General features: G+C 51.1%; 2 protein-coding genes across 2 annotated transcripts in view; both read left to right on the forward strand.

The window, feature by feature from the left end:
- The window catches only part of SH2D3C (SH2 domain containing 3C), a 42,617-nt gene extending 25,034 nt beyond the window's left edge, over nt 1–17,583 (forward strand). Inside the window, exons 4-10 of the mRNA XM_060250434.1 lie at nt 1,044–1,168; nt 4,273–4,847; nt 6,894–7,009; nt 9,247–9,418; nt 11,366–11,477; nt 16,097–16,317; nt 17,410–17,583. Coding sequence (XP_060106417.1) covers nt 1,044–1,168; nt 4,273–4,847; nt 6,894–7,009; nt 9,247–9,418; nt 11,366–11,477; nt 16,097–16,317; nt 17,410–17,571 — 1,483 coding nt within the window. The 3' untranslated portion in view covers nt 17,572–17,583. The remainder of the gene's footprint in view (nt 1–1,043; nt 1,169–4,272; nt 4,848–6,893; nt 7,010–9,246; nt 9,419–11,365; nt 11,478–16,096; nt 16,318–17,409) is intronic.
- TOR2A (torsin family 2 member A) overlaps nt 1–21,435 on the forward strand; it is a 118,258-nt gene that overhangs the window by 79,352 nt on the left and 17,471 nt on the right. The window lies entirely within an intron of this gene.

Raw genomic sequence — 21,435 nt, forward strand, 5'->3', positions numbered from 1 at the left:
GTTCTGGCGCCCCAGGTCGAACCCCACGCCCCCTTCTTGGTTCTTCTCGCACATGCAAAGCGCACACAGTCTGATGATGTCACTGGAAGTGACGCCATCAGGCCACGCGCCCAAACGCTCAGCTCGCCCCTCTCCTGCTTCAAAGGGAGCCGGCAAGAGGCTGCCTCGTTCTTTTATGCGAAGAAAGAAGGAGGCGGTCTCTTTTTGGGTCCCTCTGAAGCGGGAGAGGGCAGGGCGAGCTGCGCGTTCTCAAAGAAACAGCTCTCTCCAGCTTCAGAGGGACCCGGAAAGAGGCCGCCTCCTTCTTTCTTCACAAAGAAAGAAGGACGCGGCCTCTTCCCGGCTCCCTTTGAAGCGGGAGAGGGGCGGGGCAGGCCGAGCCACGGGATCTCGAAGAAAGAATGTGTGACCAGTGTTCCCTCTAAGCTGAGTTAGCATGAGTTAGCTCACAGGTTTTTAGCCTCCAGCTCACACATTTTTGTCTCCGCTCAGGAAAAGTGGCCCCAGAGCACTCATCGATGTAGGAGCTCACCACTTTCATGCCAGCAGCTCACAAAGTAGAATTTTTGCTCACAAGACTCAGCAGCTTAGAGGGAACGTTGCGTGTGGCCCGCCCTGCCCCTTGCCAGGCCCTCTCCCGCTTCAAAGGAAGCCAGCAAGAGGCCGCGTCCTTCTTTCTTGCCTCTTCCCGGCTCCCTCTGAAGTAAGAGGGCAAGGGACGTTCGGGTCAGTGGGGATGGGGAGGGGGTGCCTGCCCCCACCCCCCGCCCCTGCAGCCAAGGGGTGCCCCAGTTGGCTGCCTACTTCACTGACTCCCACGCGACGGCCATGGTCATTGGATTACCTCTGATGTCACAGAGCTAGACTAGACTGTCATTGGCTCCTCTGCTGTGATGTCAGAGAGAAGCTGACCAGCTAGGTGGGGCTTAGTGTCATTGGGGATTTCAGAATTGCAACGATGAGAGTTGAAAGCCAGTAGAAACTTTATGCCAGGAGGTTGTAACGTCCAGAGTGACCTTTTCTCTCTCCTCTCCCTGGCTCAGCGTCTCCTTGCCACATCACCGAGACATCATCCGCAACTGTGCGGTCAGCGTGGACCAGATCCAGGATCTCCACTCCCCAATGTCTCCTATCTCTGAGACCCCCGCAACTCCAGCCTACAGCACCGGTAGGGAGGACTCGACCCACAGATTCTAGCTCGCTGGTCTCTTCAACAAGAGGGTGGAGTGATATTGAAGAAATATCAGAGAAAGGGAGCAAACAATGGCCTAGAGAAACTCTCCCTTCAATAGGCTCATTTCGTTTTTGACACGGAGGGTGTCTGGGCATTCATACGTGCAACAGCCCTAGGCAAGGCTTTTTTTGTAGCAGGAACTGCTTTGCATATTAGGCCACACACCCCTGATGGAGCCAATCCTCTTAGAGCTTACAGCAGTGGCCCCCTACCTTTTTGGCACCAGGGACCGGTTTTGTAGAGCACAATTTTTCCACGTACCAGTGAGGGGCTGGCGCTGGGGGTTTTGCCACCCCAGGCTCCCCGGCCATGCTACATCCCTGCCCCTCAAATGGGGGGGGGGGAGACTGGGGCTGTTTCTGCCTCCCCCTCCCGTTTAAAGACCCATTTAAAGAGCCTATAAATGAGGGGTAGGCTACGGTCACAGCAGCTCTGCCCCTTCTACTGGTCCAGGACCCTGCAAGGGGAGGCAGCCCCGGAGTGAGGCCATGCTGCCTGTTCCGTCCGAGGCTGCTCTGTCTCACTCTGAGGCTCTGTTGCTAGCAGACCACGGACCAGTACTGGGCCACGGACTGGTGGTTGGGGACCCCTGGCTTACAGGGTTCTTAGTGCAGGGCCTGCTGTAAGCTCCAGGAGGATTGGTTACATCAGGGGGGTGCGACCTAATATGCAAAGGAGCTCATGCTACAAAAAAGGCCCTGGTCCTACGTATATTCTGAGATGTGACCAGTCCCTTGCGGACTTTATTGGGTACCCTTCACGAATGTGGGATTTTATTCCTATGCTAGGTTCCAGAATTGAGAGAATTGAAAGACTATGCCCCCCCCCATTAAAAAAAATCCTTTCTGCTATTTCACAGCACTGTCTATGTATGTCAAACGTTCTGAAATTTGTGACTTCCAACTACCAAACTCAAAGAGGGGCTTAAACACGTACGCGTTATTATTTTGTTGGATTCAGAGAACAAGATATCGAGTTATTTACAGCACACTAGATTACTGTATTTTTCGGACCATAAGACGCACTTCCCCCCCCAAAAAAGTGGGGGGGGAAGTGTGTGCGTCTTATGGTCCAAAGGTACGTACCTTCGGGGGGGGGCGATCTGCTGCCTCTTCCTCCGATCCGGCGCTTCCCCCGCGCCTGCCTGCCTGGCTCCATCTTCTTCAGGCAAGCGCTGGGATCGCTCCACGTGGCCCCAGCGCTTCGCAAGCGCCGGCTGTGGAGGGGGCAGAGTGCTTCCTCCTTGCCTGTGTGCCTAGCTTCAGCTGCGATGTTTAAAGCAAGCGAGGGGGGAGGGAGCTATCCCAGCGCTTGCTTTAAACATCACAGCTGAAGCTAGGCACACAGGCAAGGAGAAAGCACCCGCCCCCTCTGCAAACCCAGCGCTTTGCGAGCGCCGGCTGCGGAGAGGGCAGCGTGCTTCCTCCTTGCCTGTGTGCCTAGCTTCAGCTGTGATGTTTAAAGCAAGCGCTGGGATCGGAGGGGGGAGGGAGCGAGGAAGCACGCTGCCCCCTCCGCAGCCGGCGCTTGCGAAGCGCTGGGGCCACGTGGAGCGATCCCAGCGCTTGCCTGAAGAAGATGGAGCCAGGCAGGCAGGTGCGGGGGAAGCGCCGGATCGGAGGCAGAGCCAGCGGATCGTCCCCCAGGAGGAAGGTGCGTCCTATCCTCCGGAGCGCCTTATGGTGTGAAAAATACAGTAACTTGTGGAACTCACTGCCCCAAGATGTCATCACAGCCACTGACTTAGATGGCTTTGAACAAGAAGTATGGAAGTCCATGGAGGGCAGGTCTGTCAATGGATAGCAGCCATAACAACTAAATGGATGCTCCCTTGTTTAGAGGGCCGGCCTCTGAGCACCAGCAGAGAAACGGGGTGGGGGGGCAGTTGTGCCCGTGCTCTGCTTGTGAGTTTTTCTGAAGCATCTGTCTGCCCCCTGTTGGAAACCGGCTGGGCTAGAGGGACTCTGGGTCTGATCCAGCGACTCCTTCTTAAAACGTCGTATCGTTCAGGGGTCAAAAACGAGGGAAAGCAACATGGGATTCGGGGGAGGGGGGGTGGAGTGTTACTGACTGAAATTCTTCTGGTGTAGGACTAAGTGGGGTTTCCCGTAACAACAACCAGCTCTTCCTTGGCCAGCTTAAAAACTGGCTTTTAACATTTGTTATTCCGGAGCGAAACTTTAAAATGTGTCTCAGTGTCTGATAAATTCACGGAATGCTGAGAAACCTGGACAGGATTTCTTACGGTCAGAGCGAAAGGGCTCGAATATGCTGCATAACTCCGTGTCTCATCCCAGGGATGGCAAAGTTTCCGTGTCCCTCCAAACCTACTGATTCCTGATCCTCCAGACCAAAACCTCTTTCCATAGTCATCAAGAAATTCCAATCTCTTCAAAAACTCCATGCTGCTAGAAGGAGAAGTCTCAGCCATGAAACTTGCCTCTCTGGAGGCCAGTTGTACTTTCTCTCTCTTTACACCTTGCGGAGTTGTTGTTGTGACTGTAATAGTGGGGAGGGAACAAAGGCTATCACCCTACTTCCCGTCTTTGGCCAGTAGGACGTTTTAAAAACAGCCTGCACCACCTTAAGAGTGGCATCTCTTCTCTGCTTTAACCTAGGAAGGAATGCCTCTCGCAAGACGACTGACGTGGTCTAAAAAGCACAACCCCCCCACCCTCCCCGCCCAGACATGCATTTCCCCTTCAAAACCATTGTCTGATTCACAAAGCCCAAGTTAAGTAGATTTGTAAGCAATATAAAAACATGTACAATTAATCCACTGAGATTCCTTTAATTGAATTACAGCTCTAAAAGTAAGCCGCTGAGACACATTTTTTTCTAATAACATTCGGGAACAGAAAAAAGGGGGCTGAAAGGATGCCCCAGTTCTGCTTTGGCGCACAAGTTTCCAGCGTGTGACAAAGTTGTGTGCCTGGGAGTGTGTGTGTGCACAGAATTCCCAGGCCCCCAGCGGTCACTCGTATTGTTCTCCATGCTTGCAGCCTTTGATCGCAAGCTGTCTCTCCTTCTCTTTGCAGTTACACGGCTAAAACCCCAAGCGGGACCGGCCAGCAGCAGCCTCACCCCAGGGTCCCCCGTCATAAGGAGATCCAGCGAGCCGCAGCTGTGCCAAGGGACCAACGGCAAGGCCGAGCAGACCGACAGCAGCCACTCCACCCCTTCCCACGGATACTCCCGGGCCTCTCCTTCTCCTTCCGTGAACAGCTACAGCGATCCGGACACGGGACACTATTGCCAGCTCCATCCCCCTTCCCCGATCGGCTGGGAAAGACCCCCTCCGGATGGGAAGCAGGCGCCGGCCAAGAGCTACGTGGACCGGCTAAAGGGAGACGAGGTCCAGAAGGCGGGGCTCACGCTCAACGGCTCTGAGGTGGAGACCGGGCCCAGGAAGAAGCCACATCAGGACACTCTGGGCTTCACGGCCCCGGTGGTGGAGAGGACCTCTTCTTTCAACCCAGCCGTGTTCCGCTCCCTCCTCATCCCTCTGGAAAACAAGCCCTTGGAAATGGCTGTGCTGAAGAAAGTCAAAGAGCTCCTGGCCGAGGTGGATGCCAAGACGCTGGCCAGGCACATCACCAAAGTGGACTGCGTGGTACGTACGGTTGCCATCCTCCAGGTAACACCTGGAGATCTCCCGCTATTGCAGTTGACCTCCAGATAATAGGCATCTCTGGGAAAAATGGCTGCTTTGGAAGCTGAATATGGCTTTACTGAAGTCCCTCCCCTTTCCTGAGAGCCAGTTTAGGTGTAGTGGTTAAGTGTGCGGACTCTTATCTGGGAGAACCGGGTTTGATTCCCCACTCCTCCACTTGCAGCTGCTGGAATGGCCTTGGGTCAGCCATAACTGGCAGAGGTTGTCCTTGAAAGGGCAGCTTCTGGGAGAGTTCTCTCAGCCCCACCCACCTCACAGGGTGTCTGTAGTGGGGGAGGAAGGGAAAGGAGATTGTGAGCTGCTCTGAGACGCTGAGATTCAGGGTGGAGGGCAGAATATAAATCCAATGTCGTCTTCATCTTCTTTTTCATCTTCTTCTTCCTGTTGAGTTTCATAGAATCATAGAGCTGGAAGGGATCCCCAGGGTCATCTAGTCCAACCCCCTGCACAATGCAGAAAACTCACCAGTACCTCCCCCCCCACACACCTCCAGTGACATCTGCTTCATGCCAAGAAGAGGTCTCTCCCATTCCCAAGCCCGACCCAACCCAGGCTCTACCCCTAAAATCTCCAGGAATTTCCCAACCCAGAGGGAGCTGCCCTACTGGTACGGGATCTTGCGGAAGGTGGCAGTTCTTCTCAATGGTCTGTTTCTCACGAGGGCAGCCAATTAACACTTAACACACAAGAGCCAGTTTGGTGTAGTGGTTAAGTGTGTGGACTCTTATCTGGGAGAACTGGGCTTGATTCCCCACCTCTTCACATGCACCTGCGGATGCGACCTTGGGTCAGCTACAAGTTTTCTCAGGGCTATTCTGTTTAAGAGCAGTTCTGTCAGAGCTCTCTCAGCCCCACCTCCCTCACAGGGTGTCTGTTGTGGGGAAGGGGAAGGGAAAGGAGATTTGTAAGCCGCTCTGAGACTCCTTCAGCTAGCAAAGGTCAGGGTCTAAATCTGTTAACATTGAGGGAATCGTTACTCACGACCTGAGCCATAGCGTTTGCGGAGGTAGAAGTTTGCTGCTCTGTGTTGGACATTGATTCAGGTTTCCAGTGTCTTCCCCGGGAAACATGTAAACCCTGTATTGGTCAGACAGCACTTTGGGTGTGAGAAGCTTTGATGTTGTATGCCAGCTGAGTTGCTCTTCTTCCTGGAGCAAAGTTCTCTGGGGAGAAGAAGCCAGCTAACAAAAGCAGCCATGTAGCAGATTTAGATGTAGTTGGCCATGCTAGTAAGCTAAGCTTTATTTCTTTTATCCCAAGTACCTTTTCCTGATGTTTTTCTAGTCAACTTTATAACTTTTGATAAGCTTAAGCCTCGTCTCCAATTTATTGCCATCTCCACACCTCTGAATTTCACACGCATTTCTCAACAAAATCCAGTCTCTTCTACTAGCTATGCCAGCGCTTGGGGAGGGATGGTGGCTCAGTGGTAGAGCATCTGCTTGGGAAGCAGAAGGTCCCAGGTTCAATCCCTGGCATCTCCAAAAAAGGGTCCAGGCAAATAGGTGTGAAAAACCTCAGCATGAGACCCTGGAGAGCCGCTGCCAGTCTGAGAAGACAATACTGACTTTGATGGACCAAAGGTCTGATTCAGTATAAGGCAGCTTTATATGTTCATTACAGCTTTGGGGTTTCTGTTCAGGAGGCCCGCTCAGCTCCGTGGCTCAGTGGGTTTCCCATCCTTTGGAACAATTGTCGTCTTCCTCTGGCAACCAGCTTGCAGAGCCACAAAAGCCGTACGCCAGAGGAGTCCCCAGAGCCGTTTCATCCCACAGTTGGTCCAGGGCAGCCTGTTATCGCCTCCTCCCAGGCTGAAGCGGACAGCGTTAAAGCCACGAGAGGCTTTCTTTCTTTCTTTCCTGAGCCTGTCCCCCAAACGTTTTATGCATCTGAGCCAAAAAAAAAAATTTCCTCCGCAACTCCCGGTGATTCCCTTCTCTCCCTCCATCCAAGGACAAACTGAACTGCTTTCTCTCTTTGTTGTAGGTTGCTAGGATACTGGGCGTTACCAAGGAGATGCAGAGGCTCATGGGAGTGAGCTCAGGGATGGAGCTGCTAACCCTGCCCCACGGACATCAACTGCGCCTCGACTTGCTGGAAAGGTACAATGCAAGAGCCAGGCGAGGGCAAAGGTTGGCAGGCAGGTGGCTCCGGCTGTTCACCGCCGTGCAGGATCGATCCTTCCAATGGCCTGCATTGCATGAATTCAAAGGCAGGATAAGCTAGTTTCAAATTCTGCATTCCAACAATCTTGGCTTTTGGGTTTTGTTTTGTTTTGTTTTTTTAAAAATGCAAGTTTCTGGTCCTCAGGGCTGTGAAGAGAGGCTTGAATGCACACGGGCGGTGCCCACTCCTGCTAACAGGCGCTCGGGGTCACATTGCTCTGTGCCCGTCATGGGTATTCCAGGCGCCAAGGCCACGTTACGGTTTTCGTCGGCCCTAGCCATTTCTGCCCTTGTGGGCCCCTACCACTGTAATAATGTCTACATTAAAAATTATTTTTGCTAGAACCTTAAATACTTTTATTTCCACACACACACACACACACACACACACACACACCCCGTTGCAGGTAAAATTTAACAGATTTGTTTCTGTACATTTGTAGTCCGCCCTTTCCCACGAAGGGCTCGGGGCAGATTCCAACAAGCTAAAACATTAAAACCAACAGTGAAACATCAGAATAGTTAAAACCATGAAGCCAGTTTGGTGTAGTGGTTAAGTGTGCAGACTCTTATCTGGGAGAACCGGGTTTGATTCCCCCCTCCTCCACTCGCACCTGCTGGAATGGCCTTGGGTCAGCCAGAGCTCTGGAAGAGGTTGTCCTTGAAAGGGCAGTCTCTTATCTGGGAGAAGCAGGTTTGATTCCCCCCTCCTCCACTTGCACCTGCTGGAATGGCCTTGGGTCAGCCAGAGCTCTGGAAGAGGTTGTCCTTGAAAGGGCAGTCTCTTATCTGGGAGAAGCAGGTTTGATTCCCCCCTCCTCCACTTGCACGTGCTGGAATGGCCTTGGGTCAGCCAGAGCTCTGGCAGAGGTTGTCCTTGAAAGGGCAGACTCTTATCTGGGAGAACCGAGTTTGATTCCCCCCTCCTCCACTTGCACCTGCTGGAATGGCCTTGGGTCAGCCATGGCTCTGGCAGAGGTTGTCCTTGAAAGGGCAGACTCTTATCTGGGAGAACTGTTTGATTCCCCACTCCTCCACTTGCACCTGCTGGAATGGTCTTGGGTCAGCCAGAGCTCTGGCAGAGGTTGTCCTTGAAAGGGCAGACTCTTATATGGGAGAACCGGGTTTGATTCCCCCCTCCTCCACTTGCACCTGCTGGAATGGCCTTGGGTCAGCCAGGGCTCTGGCAGAGGTTGTCCTTGAAAGGGCAGCTGCTGTAAGAGCCTTCTCCAGCCCCACCCACCTCACAGGGTGTCTGTTTTGGGGGAGGAAGGTAAAGGAGATTGTGAGCCGCTCTGAGACTCTTCGGAGTGGAGGGCGGGATATAAATCCAATATCTTCTTCTTCTAAATTAAAATTGTTTAAGATGGCCTGGATGGTATGAGCACATGAGGCATGATCATCGTGGAGGGCCTAAGTTGCCCAAAGATGTCAACAATCGTTGCTGGGAGGCCAATACAGGGGTGGGCAACGGTAGCTCTCCAGATGTTTTTTTGCCTACAACTCCCATCAGCCCCAGCCATTGGCCATGCTGGCTGGGGCTGATGGGAGTTGTAGGCAAAAAAACATCTGGAGAGCTACCCTTGTCCACCCCTGGTATAATAGAATGAAGACATCCACCTGCCTCAACCGTAGACCTGGCAGAACAGCTCCATTTTAGAGGCCTTCCGGAATGGTAACAAATTTGGAAGGGCCCGAATCTCTATAGGAAGCTGATTCCACCAGGTCGGGGCCAGGACCGAAAAGGCCCTGGCCCTGGTCAAGGTAAGCCGGACGTCCTTTGGGCCAGGGATGGTCAGAAGATGTCGGGCGGCTGATTGTAATGGCCTTCGGGGCTCATAGGGGGAGAGATGGTCCCGCAGGCATGGCACGGGCCCTAAAATTTTGTGTGTTTTTTCCTGATGTGAGAAAAAAAATTAAAACATTTTCTTCGACCCTTAAAGTTTATTTGTATTTTTCTGACTTTAAAAGAAACAGAAACTTTTTCCCGGGCTGCTAAAAGTTCTCGAGGGCCCCAGGCGCTGTGCCTAATGGAAAAGCTGGCCCTGCCGGGTTCCAAGTTTGCAATTCCTCTTGGGGGTGAAGCAGCAGATGCCGGCCAGCAGCCTCTTCCCATCGGGTGTCCTGCGTGACCTCCTCCCCATCTCTCCCCTCCCGCCCTTCGTTCCTCTCAGGTTCCACACCATGTCGATCATGATCGCTGTGGATCTCCTGGGCTGCACGGGCAGCATGGAGGAAAGGGCGTCCCTCCTCCACAAGACCATCCAGCTGGCTGCAGAGCTGAAGGGCACCATGGGCAACATGTTCAGCTTTGCTGCCGTGATGAATGCGCTCGAGATGACGCAGGTACCAGAAGCCTCCGCACCCAGCCCCTCTCCCCCTTGTCCGTATTGCAGGCTGCGTCCTTTCCGTGCGGTCTCGGAGCGGTTTCCAATAAAACAGTTGATAATAAACATTCAATAAAAGGCATCCAGATGTTCGAATAACACCGGCGCTAGGACAATACAATGACAATAAAGAATTCATGAAATGACAGAGGCATAAACCAGCAAACTGCTCAAAAGCAATCCAATTAGCAATTACCAGGCACAGGGAGAGAACAATTTCACAAAATTTAACCAAGGGCCTGACAAAACAGAGCGGCCTTATATGCCCTGTGGAACGCAAGACAATCCCGCATAGGGTTGCCAATCCCCAGGTGGGGGCAGGGGATCCCTCGGTTAGGAGGCCCTCCCCCCGCTTCAAGGTCATCAGAAAGCGGGGGGAGGGGAGGGAAATGTCTGCTGGGAACTCTGTTATTCCCTATGGAGATTTATTCCCATAGAAAATCATGGAGAATTGATCCACGGGCATCTGGGGCTCTGGGGGGGTTGTTTTTTGGGGTAGAGGCACCAAATATTCCGTATAGCATCTAGTGCCTCTCCCTAAAATACCCCAAGTTTCAAAAAGATTGGACCAGGGGGTCCAATTCTATGAACCCCAAAAGGTGCCCCTATCCTTCATTATTTCCTATGGGAGGAAGGAATTGAAAAGGTGTGCCGTCCCTTTAAATGTGATGGCCAGAACTCCTTTTGGAGTTCAATTATGCTTGTCACGGCCTTGATCTTGGCTCCACCCCTAATGTCTCCCGGCTCCACCCCCAAAGTCCCCAGACATTTCTTGAATTGGATTTGGCAACCCTAATCCCGCAGAACTTTCGAGAGCCAAGGCTCCCTTTGTCAGATATCCCGAAAATCTTCTTGGTCTCTCCGGTGCTACGGGACTCGAATCTGGCACATCCCGGTTTGTGTCATGAACCCCACGCCCCCGCCTCTGAGCAAGGAGGACACCCACCCAGCACTGCTGTCTGCGTGCCAAGAGACAGCGCCGTTCAACAAACGATGGTTTTGGGAATCTGCATAGTGTGACAAACCACAGTTTACTACAAACAGCATTTTAACAAACCAGCTGCAATCCTTAGTTTGCAGTCCCGGTTCGGTGCTGAGCCACAGCTCTGCCTTGTTTGATCATCTGCATTCACAGGGCTGGATTAACAATTAGGCCAAGTAGGCACTGGCCTATGGGCCCCCATGCCTTTAGGGGCTCCAGGTCAGCTTTCCCCACCCCCCACCCCCCGCTTGCAGCCCTCCCAGCCTGCACGCACAGCCAGCAACTGACCTGCTCTTTGCCCAACTTGCCTGGTGCGGCTACTGCTGGCGTTGTTGCCAAGTTTGCCTCTCTCTGCCTCTCCCCCGCAGCTTTGTCAAAGGGGCTTTGGAGAAGGTACCTGCAGGCTGCCGCGGGGGCCGTGGGTGGTGGGGCGGGCACTCAGACTCGGAGATAATTTGCGAGGGCCCTCCCAAGATTTTGACTGCTTAGGGACCTCCACGAGGTTTAATCTGGCACTGTGCATTCAGATGCCAAAACGACCTGGGACTGCCCAAACCTTGGTTCGTTGCGATGTCTGAATGCAGCCTGTATTGCTGGCAGATTCCCCACTAGGAGGTGGCGCGGTCTTCAGACAAGGATTTTTTCAAGAACAGAGACTTTTCAAAACACCTCGGCAGTTGCTTCCCATTGTCAAACTGCTTGTGGAAGCCCCATTCGTTCTTGCCGCTAGAACGGAAGAGGAGCGCCACCCAGAGGGAATTTTTGTACAAGGCTCCTTTAAGCGTTTCAAGCCCAGAGGGGCCTGGCTCCTTTGCATCCTGAGCTGCAACACTTTCAGCTGTAAGGTCCCCCTGCTAGAACATAACTGGTCTGCTTAGCACTGCTTCCCCCAGCCTCACACCTCCCTTTTAACTCTGCTTTCAGATTTCCCGGCTGGAACAGACCTGGATGGGTCTACGCCAGCGCCACACGGAAGGCGCCATCCTCTACGAGAAGAAACTGAAGCCTTTCCTAAAGAGCCTGAATGAAGGCAAAGGCAAGTGTCGGGGAGGGGGCTGCCCGACCCCTTTCTCACTCATCCCCCTTTTCATCCACTGTTGATTTCAGGGGTGGCCAAACTGTGGCTTGGGAGCCACATGTGGCTTTTCCACACATATTGTGTGGCTCTCGAAGCCGTCAGCTGGCTTGTAGAAGGGATTTGTCTCTTTCAATCGCTTCTCCTCGCCAAGATAGCCGGCAGCTTGGAGAAGGCATTTAAAGTTGCTTTCTTTTCACCTCTACCTCCCCCAGCTATTTGCCTTCCTTCCTTCCTTCTTTCTCTCAAACATCTGATATTCATTCTGTGCGGCTCTTAGTTAAGCAAGTTTGGCCACCCCTGGCTTATTTGAATGGTTTGAGCCGAAATCTGACCTTGATATCCTGCCTTTTTTCCATCATGGAACCCAAAGTGGAGCATGTAGAGCTCTCAAGAGGGCCTGACCACATCCAAACTTGCTGAGCTTCAGCAGGCTTGCTGGCTCTTACACCCTCCGCCATGACTGGGCTTCCGCTATGGGGCATGAAATACATGGGCTCCTCCTCCTTCCTCGGGAATGGGGGAAATTCAGATATCTTTCTCTCATCCATTGTGACAAAATTACATACATACCATAGACCTTTATTGGCATTAATACAAGAATACAGTAGACTTTAAAACCAACAGTGACAGTATAGAATATAATAAAACCTTAAAAAACCAGCAAAAGTTAAATGACATAAAATAGCAGTAGACTATGCATGAGTAAAAGCCTCTCTGATTTGGAGTGCAAATCAGTAAAAAGCAAGCAACGTGAGTAGTGACAAAGTTGTGTTTCCCGTGGAGTAAAAAATGAACCTTGGCATTGTCAGAAAGGTCTTGATGGTCAGAAAGCAGTGCATCTAGATATCTTGCACGTGGACTGCTATAAAAAGGGCAGTCCAAAAGAACATGAGGGACCGTTTCGATGACTCCTTGACTACAAAGGCATCGTCTAAGATTGCGGGGGATTCTGTGGTATCTTCCGAAAAGGATGGCCGATGGTAACGCATTAAATCTAGCCAGCATGAAAGCTCTTCTTTGTCATTGTGACAAAATTGCATTTCCCTGGTGCTTGGAAAAGCAATATGTTCTTATTTGGAAAATGTGACAGCTGGCTGGGAGGGGCTGTGGCTCAGTGGTAAAGAATATGCTTTGAATGCAGAAGGTCCCGGGTTCAGCCCCCAGCATATCTCCAATTCATGGACCTGGTGAAATACCTTTCTCTGCTTGAGAGCCTGGAGAGCCGCTGCCAGTAGCTAGCTTGGCGCCGGGGGTGTGGCCTAATATGCAAACGAGTTCCTGCTGGGCTTTTTTCTACAAAAGAAGCCCCGGATTTCAGTATAAGGCCGCTTCATGCATGTGTCACGTTTGATGATGCCCCTAAATTTAGCAAAGGATTACAAGGAGCTGACGGTCTGTTAGAAACACTGAGCGCATAGCAGCGTTTACTGCTTCTGTCACCTTCCCCGAGGGATTGGCGAACACTAAGCAGCACGCGGAGCATAAAAAAGCACAGCCCATGGCTATGAACCACGACGGGGTTTGAGGATGCCCCCTCTGCTTGCCGTGAGCGGTCGAACGGCAACTCTGCGTAGGTTTGGGACTCACTGAGGGAGTTGGTCTGTGTCGAACTCGGACCTGGGAGGCCCCGTTTGAATCCTCGCTCTGCCGTGGAAGCGCGCTGGGTGACCTTGGGCCAGTCGCAGACTCTCAGCCTAACCTGCCCCACAGGATTGTTGGGAGGATAAAATGGAGAAGAGGAGAATGATAGAACCTGCTCTGGGTCCCCCTGGGGGTAAAAGGCAGGATATAAATAAAGGGATACATAAATAATAACACGTAATGCTGCCAGTACTGATAACTATCCCAGCGGCAATTAGAAAACAAACCATGCGGTTTTCAGCAAAGTTCGGAAGCCTGTCTTCCTTTTCCATTCTGTCTTCTAGTGTACACTGTACAATACTGTCTACAGTACTAAGAGCCCGGTGGCGCAGAGTGTTAAAGCTGCAGTACTGCAGTCCTAAGCTCTGCTCATGGCCTGAGTTCGATCCCCGGTGGAAGCTGGGTTTTCAGGTAGCCGGCTCGAGGTTGACTCAGCCTTCCATCCTTCCGAGGTTGGTCAAATGAGTACCCAGCTTGCTGGGGGGGAAAGTGTAAATGACTGGGGAAGGCAATGGCAAACTACCCCGTAAAAAGTCTGTTGTGAAAACGTTGTGAAAGCAACGTCACCCCTGAGTCGGAAACGACTGGTGCTTGCACAGGGGACCTTTCCTTTTCCTTCTAGTGATAGTCTGCCATCTGGTGGCTACCTGGAGAACTCACCGGTTTGGCATGACTAGACTAGACTCATGAAGGAAGCTGCTGTATCCTGAGTCAAAGCACTGGTTTGTCGAAGTCAGTCTTGTCTACTCAGGCTGGCAGCAGCTCTCCAGGGTCTCAGGTGGAGGCCTTTCCCATCACCCACTGCCTGCACCTTTAACTGGAGATGCCCAGGATTGAACCTGGGACCTTCTGCATGTCGAGCAGATGCTCTGCCAGTAGGCCCCTCCCTGACTCCAGCTTTACAATGCAATGTTGTTGGTATTCTAAGTATACATTCCTTTAGCTGAGTGATAATATCAGAGACTCCTAACATTTTAAATCCATATAAACAATTAAAAAAATTAAACCATGCTGATCTGAAAAGGGGGGGGGGGAGGAGTCAAATTAATTCTCTAACAGGAAAACCAGTGCATTGTGGAAGAGATCAGGAGACAAACACAGAGTCATCTTTTCAGGAGACACCTTTCAATAACAGCCCACTAGTTCTGTCCTGTGTGAGCTCTGGTTCTTGGACTAGGATCAGGAGAACTCCGATTCAGTTCCCATCAATACTGCCTCTAAGCTGTGAGTATGCCTGGATAAAGAAGGTAGAGAAAGAAGTACTTTTCTCCCTTGCTCACCATATAAGAACTCGTGGGCGTTCAATGAAATTGCTGAACAGTCAGGTTAGAACGGATAAAAGGGCGATTAACACGTGAAAATTCACTGCCGCGAGAGGTGGTGTCGGCTACAGGCACAGACAGCTTCAAGAGGGGATTGGATAAAAATATGGAGCAGAGGTCCCCTCAGATGGCTATTAGCCACAGCGTATCGTTGGAACTCTCTGCCTGGGGCAAGTGATGCTCTGTATTCTTAGTGCTTGGGAGGGACAACAGTGGGAGGGTTTCTGGTGTCCTGGCCCCACTGGTGGTCCTCCTGATGGCACTTGGGTTTTTTTGCCTGCTGTGTGAGTGGATGGGCCATTGGCCTGATCCAACATGGCTTTTCTTATATTCTCATGTTCTGTGGAGTATTGCGAGCAAAAATTCTACTTTGTGAGCTGCTTTCATAAATGAGTTTGCTCTGGGGCTGTTTTCTCCTGAGCTAAGACAAAAATGTGTGAGCTGGAGGCTATAAAAACTGTGAGCTAGGTCACGCTAACTCAGCTTAGAGGGAACACTGATTCCCACCCCAGTCGCTCATGAAATTCACAACGTGAGCTTGGACAGCTGCCGTTCTCTCAGGCTAACCTACCTCACAGGGGTGTTGTGAAGATAAAATGGAAGACAGCCACAAATGACATCATGAGGACCTTAGAGGCCAGGCAGGATTTTTAAAAAAATGAAAGAGAGAAGACTTTACTTGAAAATAAAAAGACACGTAATAGCAGGGGGAGGAGCTCCGTGGCGCAGAGTGGTAAAGCTGCAGTACTGCAGTCGGAGCCCTCTGCTCACAACCCCCGGTGGAAGCTGGTTTTCAGGTAGCCAGCTCGAGGTTGACTCAGCCTTCCATCCTTCCGAGGTCGGTCAAATGAGTCCCCAGCTTACTCGGGGGAAGTGTTAGATGACTGGGGAAGGCAATGGCAAACCACCCTGTAAAAAGTCTGCCGTGAAAAACGTTGTGAAAGCAACCTCGCCCCAGAGTCGGAAACGACTGGTGCTTGCACAGGGGACTACCTTGACCTTTTTAATAGCAGGGAAGGGCCTGAGAGTGGGGACCCTCTGTGTTGAGGTGGGGGGGGACAGTAAATGGCCAGACATTTTTGCCAAGTCCAGGGATGGCGTCCACTGCCATGTTGTCTTTTTAATTGTGCTTTGGTGACTAAAGAGAAACTGCCAGGGCAAGGGAGTTGAGCCTTCCCCCTTCCCAAGCAAATCCCAGCAGGGTTCATTTCTCCTCCTCTTCTGGTGGTTTGGCAACCCTATTCCAAAATGTTACTTAATAGTGGAGTGCAGGGCTTTTTTTTTGGTAGAAAAAGTCCAGCAGGAACTCATTTGCATATCAGGCCACACCCCTTGACATCACCATTGTTTCACACAAAAATGCTCAGCAGGAGCTCAATTGCATATTAGGCCAAACCCCCTGACCCCAAGCCAGCCGGCACTGCGTTCCTGTGTGTTCCTGCTAAAAAAAAAAGCCCTGGTAAAGTGTGTTCAGAATTGTCGGCATGACTGCTTGTGATTTTAAAAAACCCTCTCTGCAACCGGAGAGAGCTGTCCTCAACCAAGGTAAGGCTGAGTCAGACGAATCGACAGCAGCTCTTTATAGAGGAATTCTCCCCTCTTCTTCTATTTCAGAAGGACCCCCCCTGTCCAACACAACCTTCCCACACATCGTGCCCCTCATCACGCTCTTGGAGCGGGACACGGCCCTCCCCGACAACCCAGAGCCCTGGGAGAACCTGGACGACGGCGTGGAGGTGGTCATGGCCCACCCTGAGGCAGCACGGATGGTGGCTCACCACGGGGGACTGTACCACACAAACGCAGAGGTGAAGCTGCAAGGTAAGGAAGCCCACGTGGGCCAATATTCATCTCAGGACGTGTGCCCCAAGAAAATGCCCGCTCAGCAGCATGAGAATGATACACTACCCTGTGCCCAGATAGGAAGTAGCAAAAGAAGGAGAGACAGCTGATTCTCAAACTTTGCAAGTCTGAGTGTTTATCTTCAACGTGCATTGGGGCTTTTGAGAGTACAAGACAACATTGTATGCGCAGCTGTGGAAACAGGGAAAAATACCAGAGAAATGGGACTGGATTGTGAAAATTTTATCATGAGTGAGATGGACAAATTAACTAAAACTTTAAAAGACTATGATTTAGATATATTCAAAAAGGAGTGGAAGAAATTTAAAAGATATGAGAAAGAATGGAATATAAAAAGTCATTGGACAATTTTTTAGTAGTAATGAGAGAAGAAAAATATTGAACTTTGGTTAGTGCTACCTTTATAATTGAATTTAAATTTACAACTTCGGGGAAGTCAAATATTGGAGGGAGGGGGGGTGAAATATCATATGGGGTTAGTATAGAAAAGAGACAATTACTGTAACCATATGTTATTAATAAATTGTTAAAACAAAAAAAAGAGAGTACAAGACAACAGGCCTTTGCCCCAGAAGAAAAAAAAAACCGTATATCCCTTCTCCCTGAATAGCTCACTGCAGATACCAACATGCTTAAAATTTGCTTTCATTGTATTAAGTACTCCTTATCTCCTGTATACTTCTTCTTGGGTTTACAGGACTTGTAAAACAATGCCATAAGACCAGTGCAGTACACACAAGAAACAATCCAACTGGATTTCATATTCAGAAAAAGGATGAAAGAAAAGCGGTATAATAACCCAATAAAGCAATGCAATATGGGGGGGGGGGGGAGAAGGGGGAGCCAATTGCAATATCGCTACGCAGGGCATTTTTAAAAGAACATTTCATCTGACAGGTGGCTGCCTACAGTTTTGACCGCCGAGGGTTTTTCACAGACAATTCAGCTTGACTTCCTCCAGCTAATCAAACACCTGCATCTTTTTATCCGTCTCCCCTGGAATAAGCCAGGCGGGAACCGAAGCTAGTTCCCTTCTTGATTCCCGTTGCAGGTTTCCAGCCGAGGCGGAGCTGCTCGAGGTCTTCAGCACGGAGTTCCAGCTGCGTCTGCTGTGGGGCAGCCGAGGCGCCGAGAGCAGCCAAAGCGAGCGCTACGAGAAGTTCCACAAGGTCCTCACCGCGCTGTCCCACAAACTCGAGCCGACGGTGCGCTCCAGCGAATTGTAGCCCGGCAGCCCAGGCTCTTGAGCTGGACTAGCAAAGGAGGATGCCGCCAGCTTGGCAGCCTGCGGCCTTCTCTCTGCGTAGCCCAGAAAGGGGGCTGTTTTGGGTTGATGCAGGGTTGGAATCTGGAATCCGGATCTGTGACGGTGGCAAGGAGTGAAGTGGAGCAGCTCAGGCCTTTTGCTGCAGCAGTTGCTGACAATCAGCATCCAGAAGGTAGAAGAAGCGGTTTCTTGCTTGGGAAAAGCCGGCAACCTGCGCGTCTCCTCCTGGCTGCCACGACTGCCTTTGCAAAGGAGCCTGAGGATGCTTTTTGCAACTGTGCCAGCCAGGTCGTAGGCAGCTGCTCTCAGGTGCTTTGCCTTCCTGAACGCGAGCTGCTGCAAAAGACCCAAGGCTACGTGGCAGTGTACAAACTTGGTGTGGATTCATCCTTTGGCCGTGGCTGACTCCGAGGTCTCACACGTCCGCTTGAGGCCAGAATGTAAAAGTTAATCTTCCTTGTTCCTTTGCTGGTTGGCTTCGTCTGGAGGGTTATCGGTGTCCACAACTTTCTTAGGCTGCAATACTACTTAGGAATAAGTCCCGCTGAAACCGGCGGGACTTACTTCCGCATGAATGTCAATGCAGGGGCTTCTTGTCTGTGTCCCCCCATCCCATTTCACAGAGCAAGGAGGCCGCCGGCTCACAGCCTTTGTCCACAGCCGCTCCTGGTCCAAGGAGTTGAGCTCACCAATTCTTCTGTGCCAAAGACTTGGGATTTGGCTGGGGCAATCTCCCCCCCTCCCCTCCCCACATTCTTATGCAGAGGCAACTGATCTATACCCATCCCCAGGGCCAATTCTAGGTTTTGGAGGGCCTTGGGGCAGAATTCCCAGGGGCCCCTTTCTTAGTCACTCACCCATGCGCAGGGGTCAGTTTATCGAAAAATAGGTGGCGGAGCTCATTAGCATAACTCATTAGCATATGCCGCTCCCCCCAGCCAAAATCTACCCGATGCAAGAAAGGAGAGCCCCAGGCGAGCGAGGCCTGCTTGGGCTGACTAGAGATCCAGCCAACCCAAGCAGGTCTTGCTTGTCTGGGGCTCTCCTGGGCTGCTCCCTGCCCCAGTCCAAAGGCCAGCAAGCCACTCGCCACCCTAAAGGACATAAGAAGTGGAGAAAGGGTGCCATGGGCTTCTCCAGGGATTAATGAGGACTACTGGGGGTGTGGCAAAGCTCTTGGTGGCTAGCTGGCTGCCCGCTCTCCTAATCCAGGGATTGTTATGCAGCTGCACGTACCGTTCAATGAACAAGTGGGGGGGGGGGAGCCCTCAGAAAGGTTCAGGAGCTGTGCTCCTGTGAGCTCCTGCTGAATCCGAGGCCTGCGCATGTGTCTCGACACCAGTCTGTGCCTCCCTCCTTGCCCTGCCCACAGCCATGCGCACTGCCTGCAGCCCTTTCCCTGATGGGCCATAGGTGCAACTGGACGCCTGGGTCGCAAAATGCAAGTGAGGGAGACGGCATGTTGCAGGGGGGGGGGGTGTGCCCTGGCAGAAGCTCCGGTAGCCATCCCATCTGAGGGCATGCGGACGCCAGCCCCGCCCGTCCTCCCTGTGTCCTTGGAAGCAAGCAAGATGGCGTCCTTGTATTCAGTGCTTCCCTGCCCCTATCAGTCAGCGGAAGTCAGAGGAAGGAAACAACAATGTCCAGCCATGGGTTTCTAAATGTTGCTCGGATTATGCAGCAGCGAAGGAGGCCTGGGTTCGAGTGTCTGTCGGTATAGCCCGTGCTCTCACATCTCTCCCCAAAAGGTTGGACCGGGCCAGGGGCCCCATCTCCCGTCCAGCCCTTGCCATCCTGAAGTTTCCCTTTACCTCTGCGTCGGTCTCTGGCCTTTCCAGTCCGTCTTTCATCTTGTGAGGCCTTTTCTGCCTGTAAATAGAAGATCCACCTTGGTGTGTAAATATCTCTCTCTATATATATATCTATAAATATTCAAAAGGGACAATTGTTGTAAATAATTACTCACCTCGAGATTTTTTTTTTGTCTTGTAAATTAATGTACATATACCATGGAGTGTCTCTCTTTCGGTTCTTGCATACAATAAACTTTTATGCTTTTTTTTTCTTCAAGGCAGGCTCTTCTGCTGACCTTTGCCCCCCCCCCCCCCGGAAAAGTAATCCCTGCTCTTCAAAAAGAGCAGCACCGTTTCTGTATCTACTTTGTCCGACCTGTTTTAGCGTAAGATGGAGAGTGCTAAACCTTTTCCACACAAAGCGTGCCTTTTTGGCATCTTGCAGACTGGATCTAGAACCAGGTGGCCAAACCTTTTTTTAACATAAGAGCCACAGAGAATAAATGTCAGATGTTTGAGAGCATCAAGGGAGGGAGTGAGGCAAATAGATAGGAGGAAGGGAGAGGGAGGGAGGGAAAGAAAGCAACTTTCACTTTACATGCATTTTCCAAGCTGCTGGCTGGCTTGGAAAAGTGATTTAAAGAGACAAATGCCTTCTCCAATGGGGTGGCGGGAGACTCAAGAGCCACACAATATGGGTGAAAGAGCCACATGTGGCTCCCGAGCTACAGTTTGGCCACCCCTGGTCTAGAACTTCAACAGTGTCCTAGTTTGGGCCTACAGAGGGATCAGCGTGACTGCGACAGAATCATGTTTAAATGGAGAAATGGACTTCCAGCGTACAAAATCTGTTGGATTTAACTACAATTTGCTTTTAGGGAACTGACCTGCCCACGCACACCTCCATTCCACACCCCATGACTTGTCCTGGTTTTAAGTGTTTTGTCCTATTGATTGTTCATCTCCTGTGTTTGCCTTGCCAGCACGTTTTTAGCAGCCCATTTGTTTTCCTTAGTAAGTTCACAAACGTTTCTCTCCATCCCATCAAGCACAAACAGACCGAGTTTTCTTTCACTGCCGCTGTAGTTATCGTCTATTCCGTCACCGTTCCCACTTCCCTCTGTGCTCTTCCCGGAAGTGCTGCTTGTTGGTTGCTTGAGGAATACATTTCCTTTAGTCCTGAACACATTTGCCATTTGTTCCTGAAAGGGAACAAGGGTGAGCAGGTGGTGACTGGACAGTGGGAGGGACTGCAAAAAATTATTTTATAGTCCTGGTGTTCCAAGATGCTTGACAATCCACGGAGGGAACCTTAGTGGAGCAAAGTACCGAAGGTGTGTCTATGTGTTGTTTGTTCATTCACTCCTTTGTTCGAATAAACAGGAACGGGATGGGGACGGAGAAGGACCTCCAAAACGCTGTTGTGTTATAATTCTTATTATAGCATTGGAGAAAGTCCAGAAAAGGGCAACTAGAATGATTAAAGGGCTGGAACACTTTCCCTATGAAGAAAGGTTGAAACGCTTGGGACTCTTTAGCTTGGAGAAACGCCGACTGCGGGGTGACATGATAGAGGTTTTCAAGATAATGCATGGGATGGAGAAAGTAGAGAAAGAAGTACTTTTCTCCCTTTCTCACAATACAAGAACTCGTGGGCATTCGATGAAATTGCTGAGCAGCCAGGTTAAAACGGATAAAAGGAAGTACTTCTTCACCCAAAGGGTGATTAACATGTGGAATTCACTGCCACAGGAGGTGGTGGCGGCCACAAGCATAGCCACCTTCAAGAGGGGTTTAGATAAAAATATGGAGCAGAGGTCCATCAGTGGCTATTAGCCACAGTGTGTGTGTATGTATAAAAATTTTGCCACTGTGTGACACAGAGTGTTGGACTGGATGGGCCATTGGCCTGATCCAACATGGCTTCTCTTATGTTCTTATGTTCACACAGACTGCTTTACAACAACACAAGCAGTTTCTTAAAAGACACCAGCCTTTTCTGTTGCCATGATGCTAAGGACCAAATAACG

This window comes from Heteronotia binoei, chromosome 12, assembly GCF_032191835.1.
Source record: "Heteronotia binoei isolate CCM8104 ecotype False Entrance Well chromosome 12, APGP_CSIRO_Hbin_v1, whole genome shotgun sequence".
Taxonomy (NCBI): Eukaryota; Metazoa; Chordata; class Lepidosauria; order Squamata; family Gekkonidae; genus Heteronotia; species Heteronotia binoei.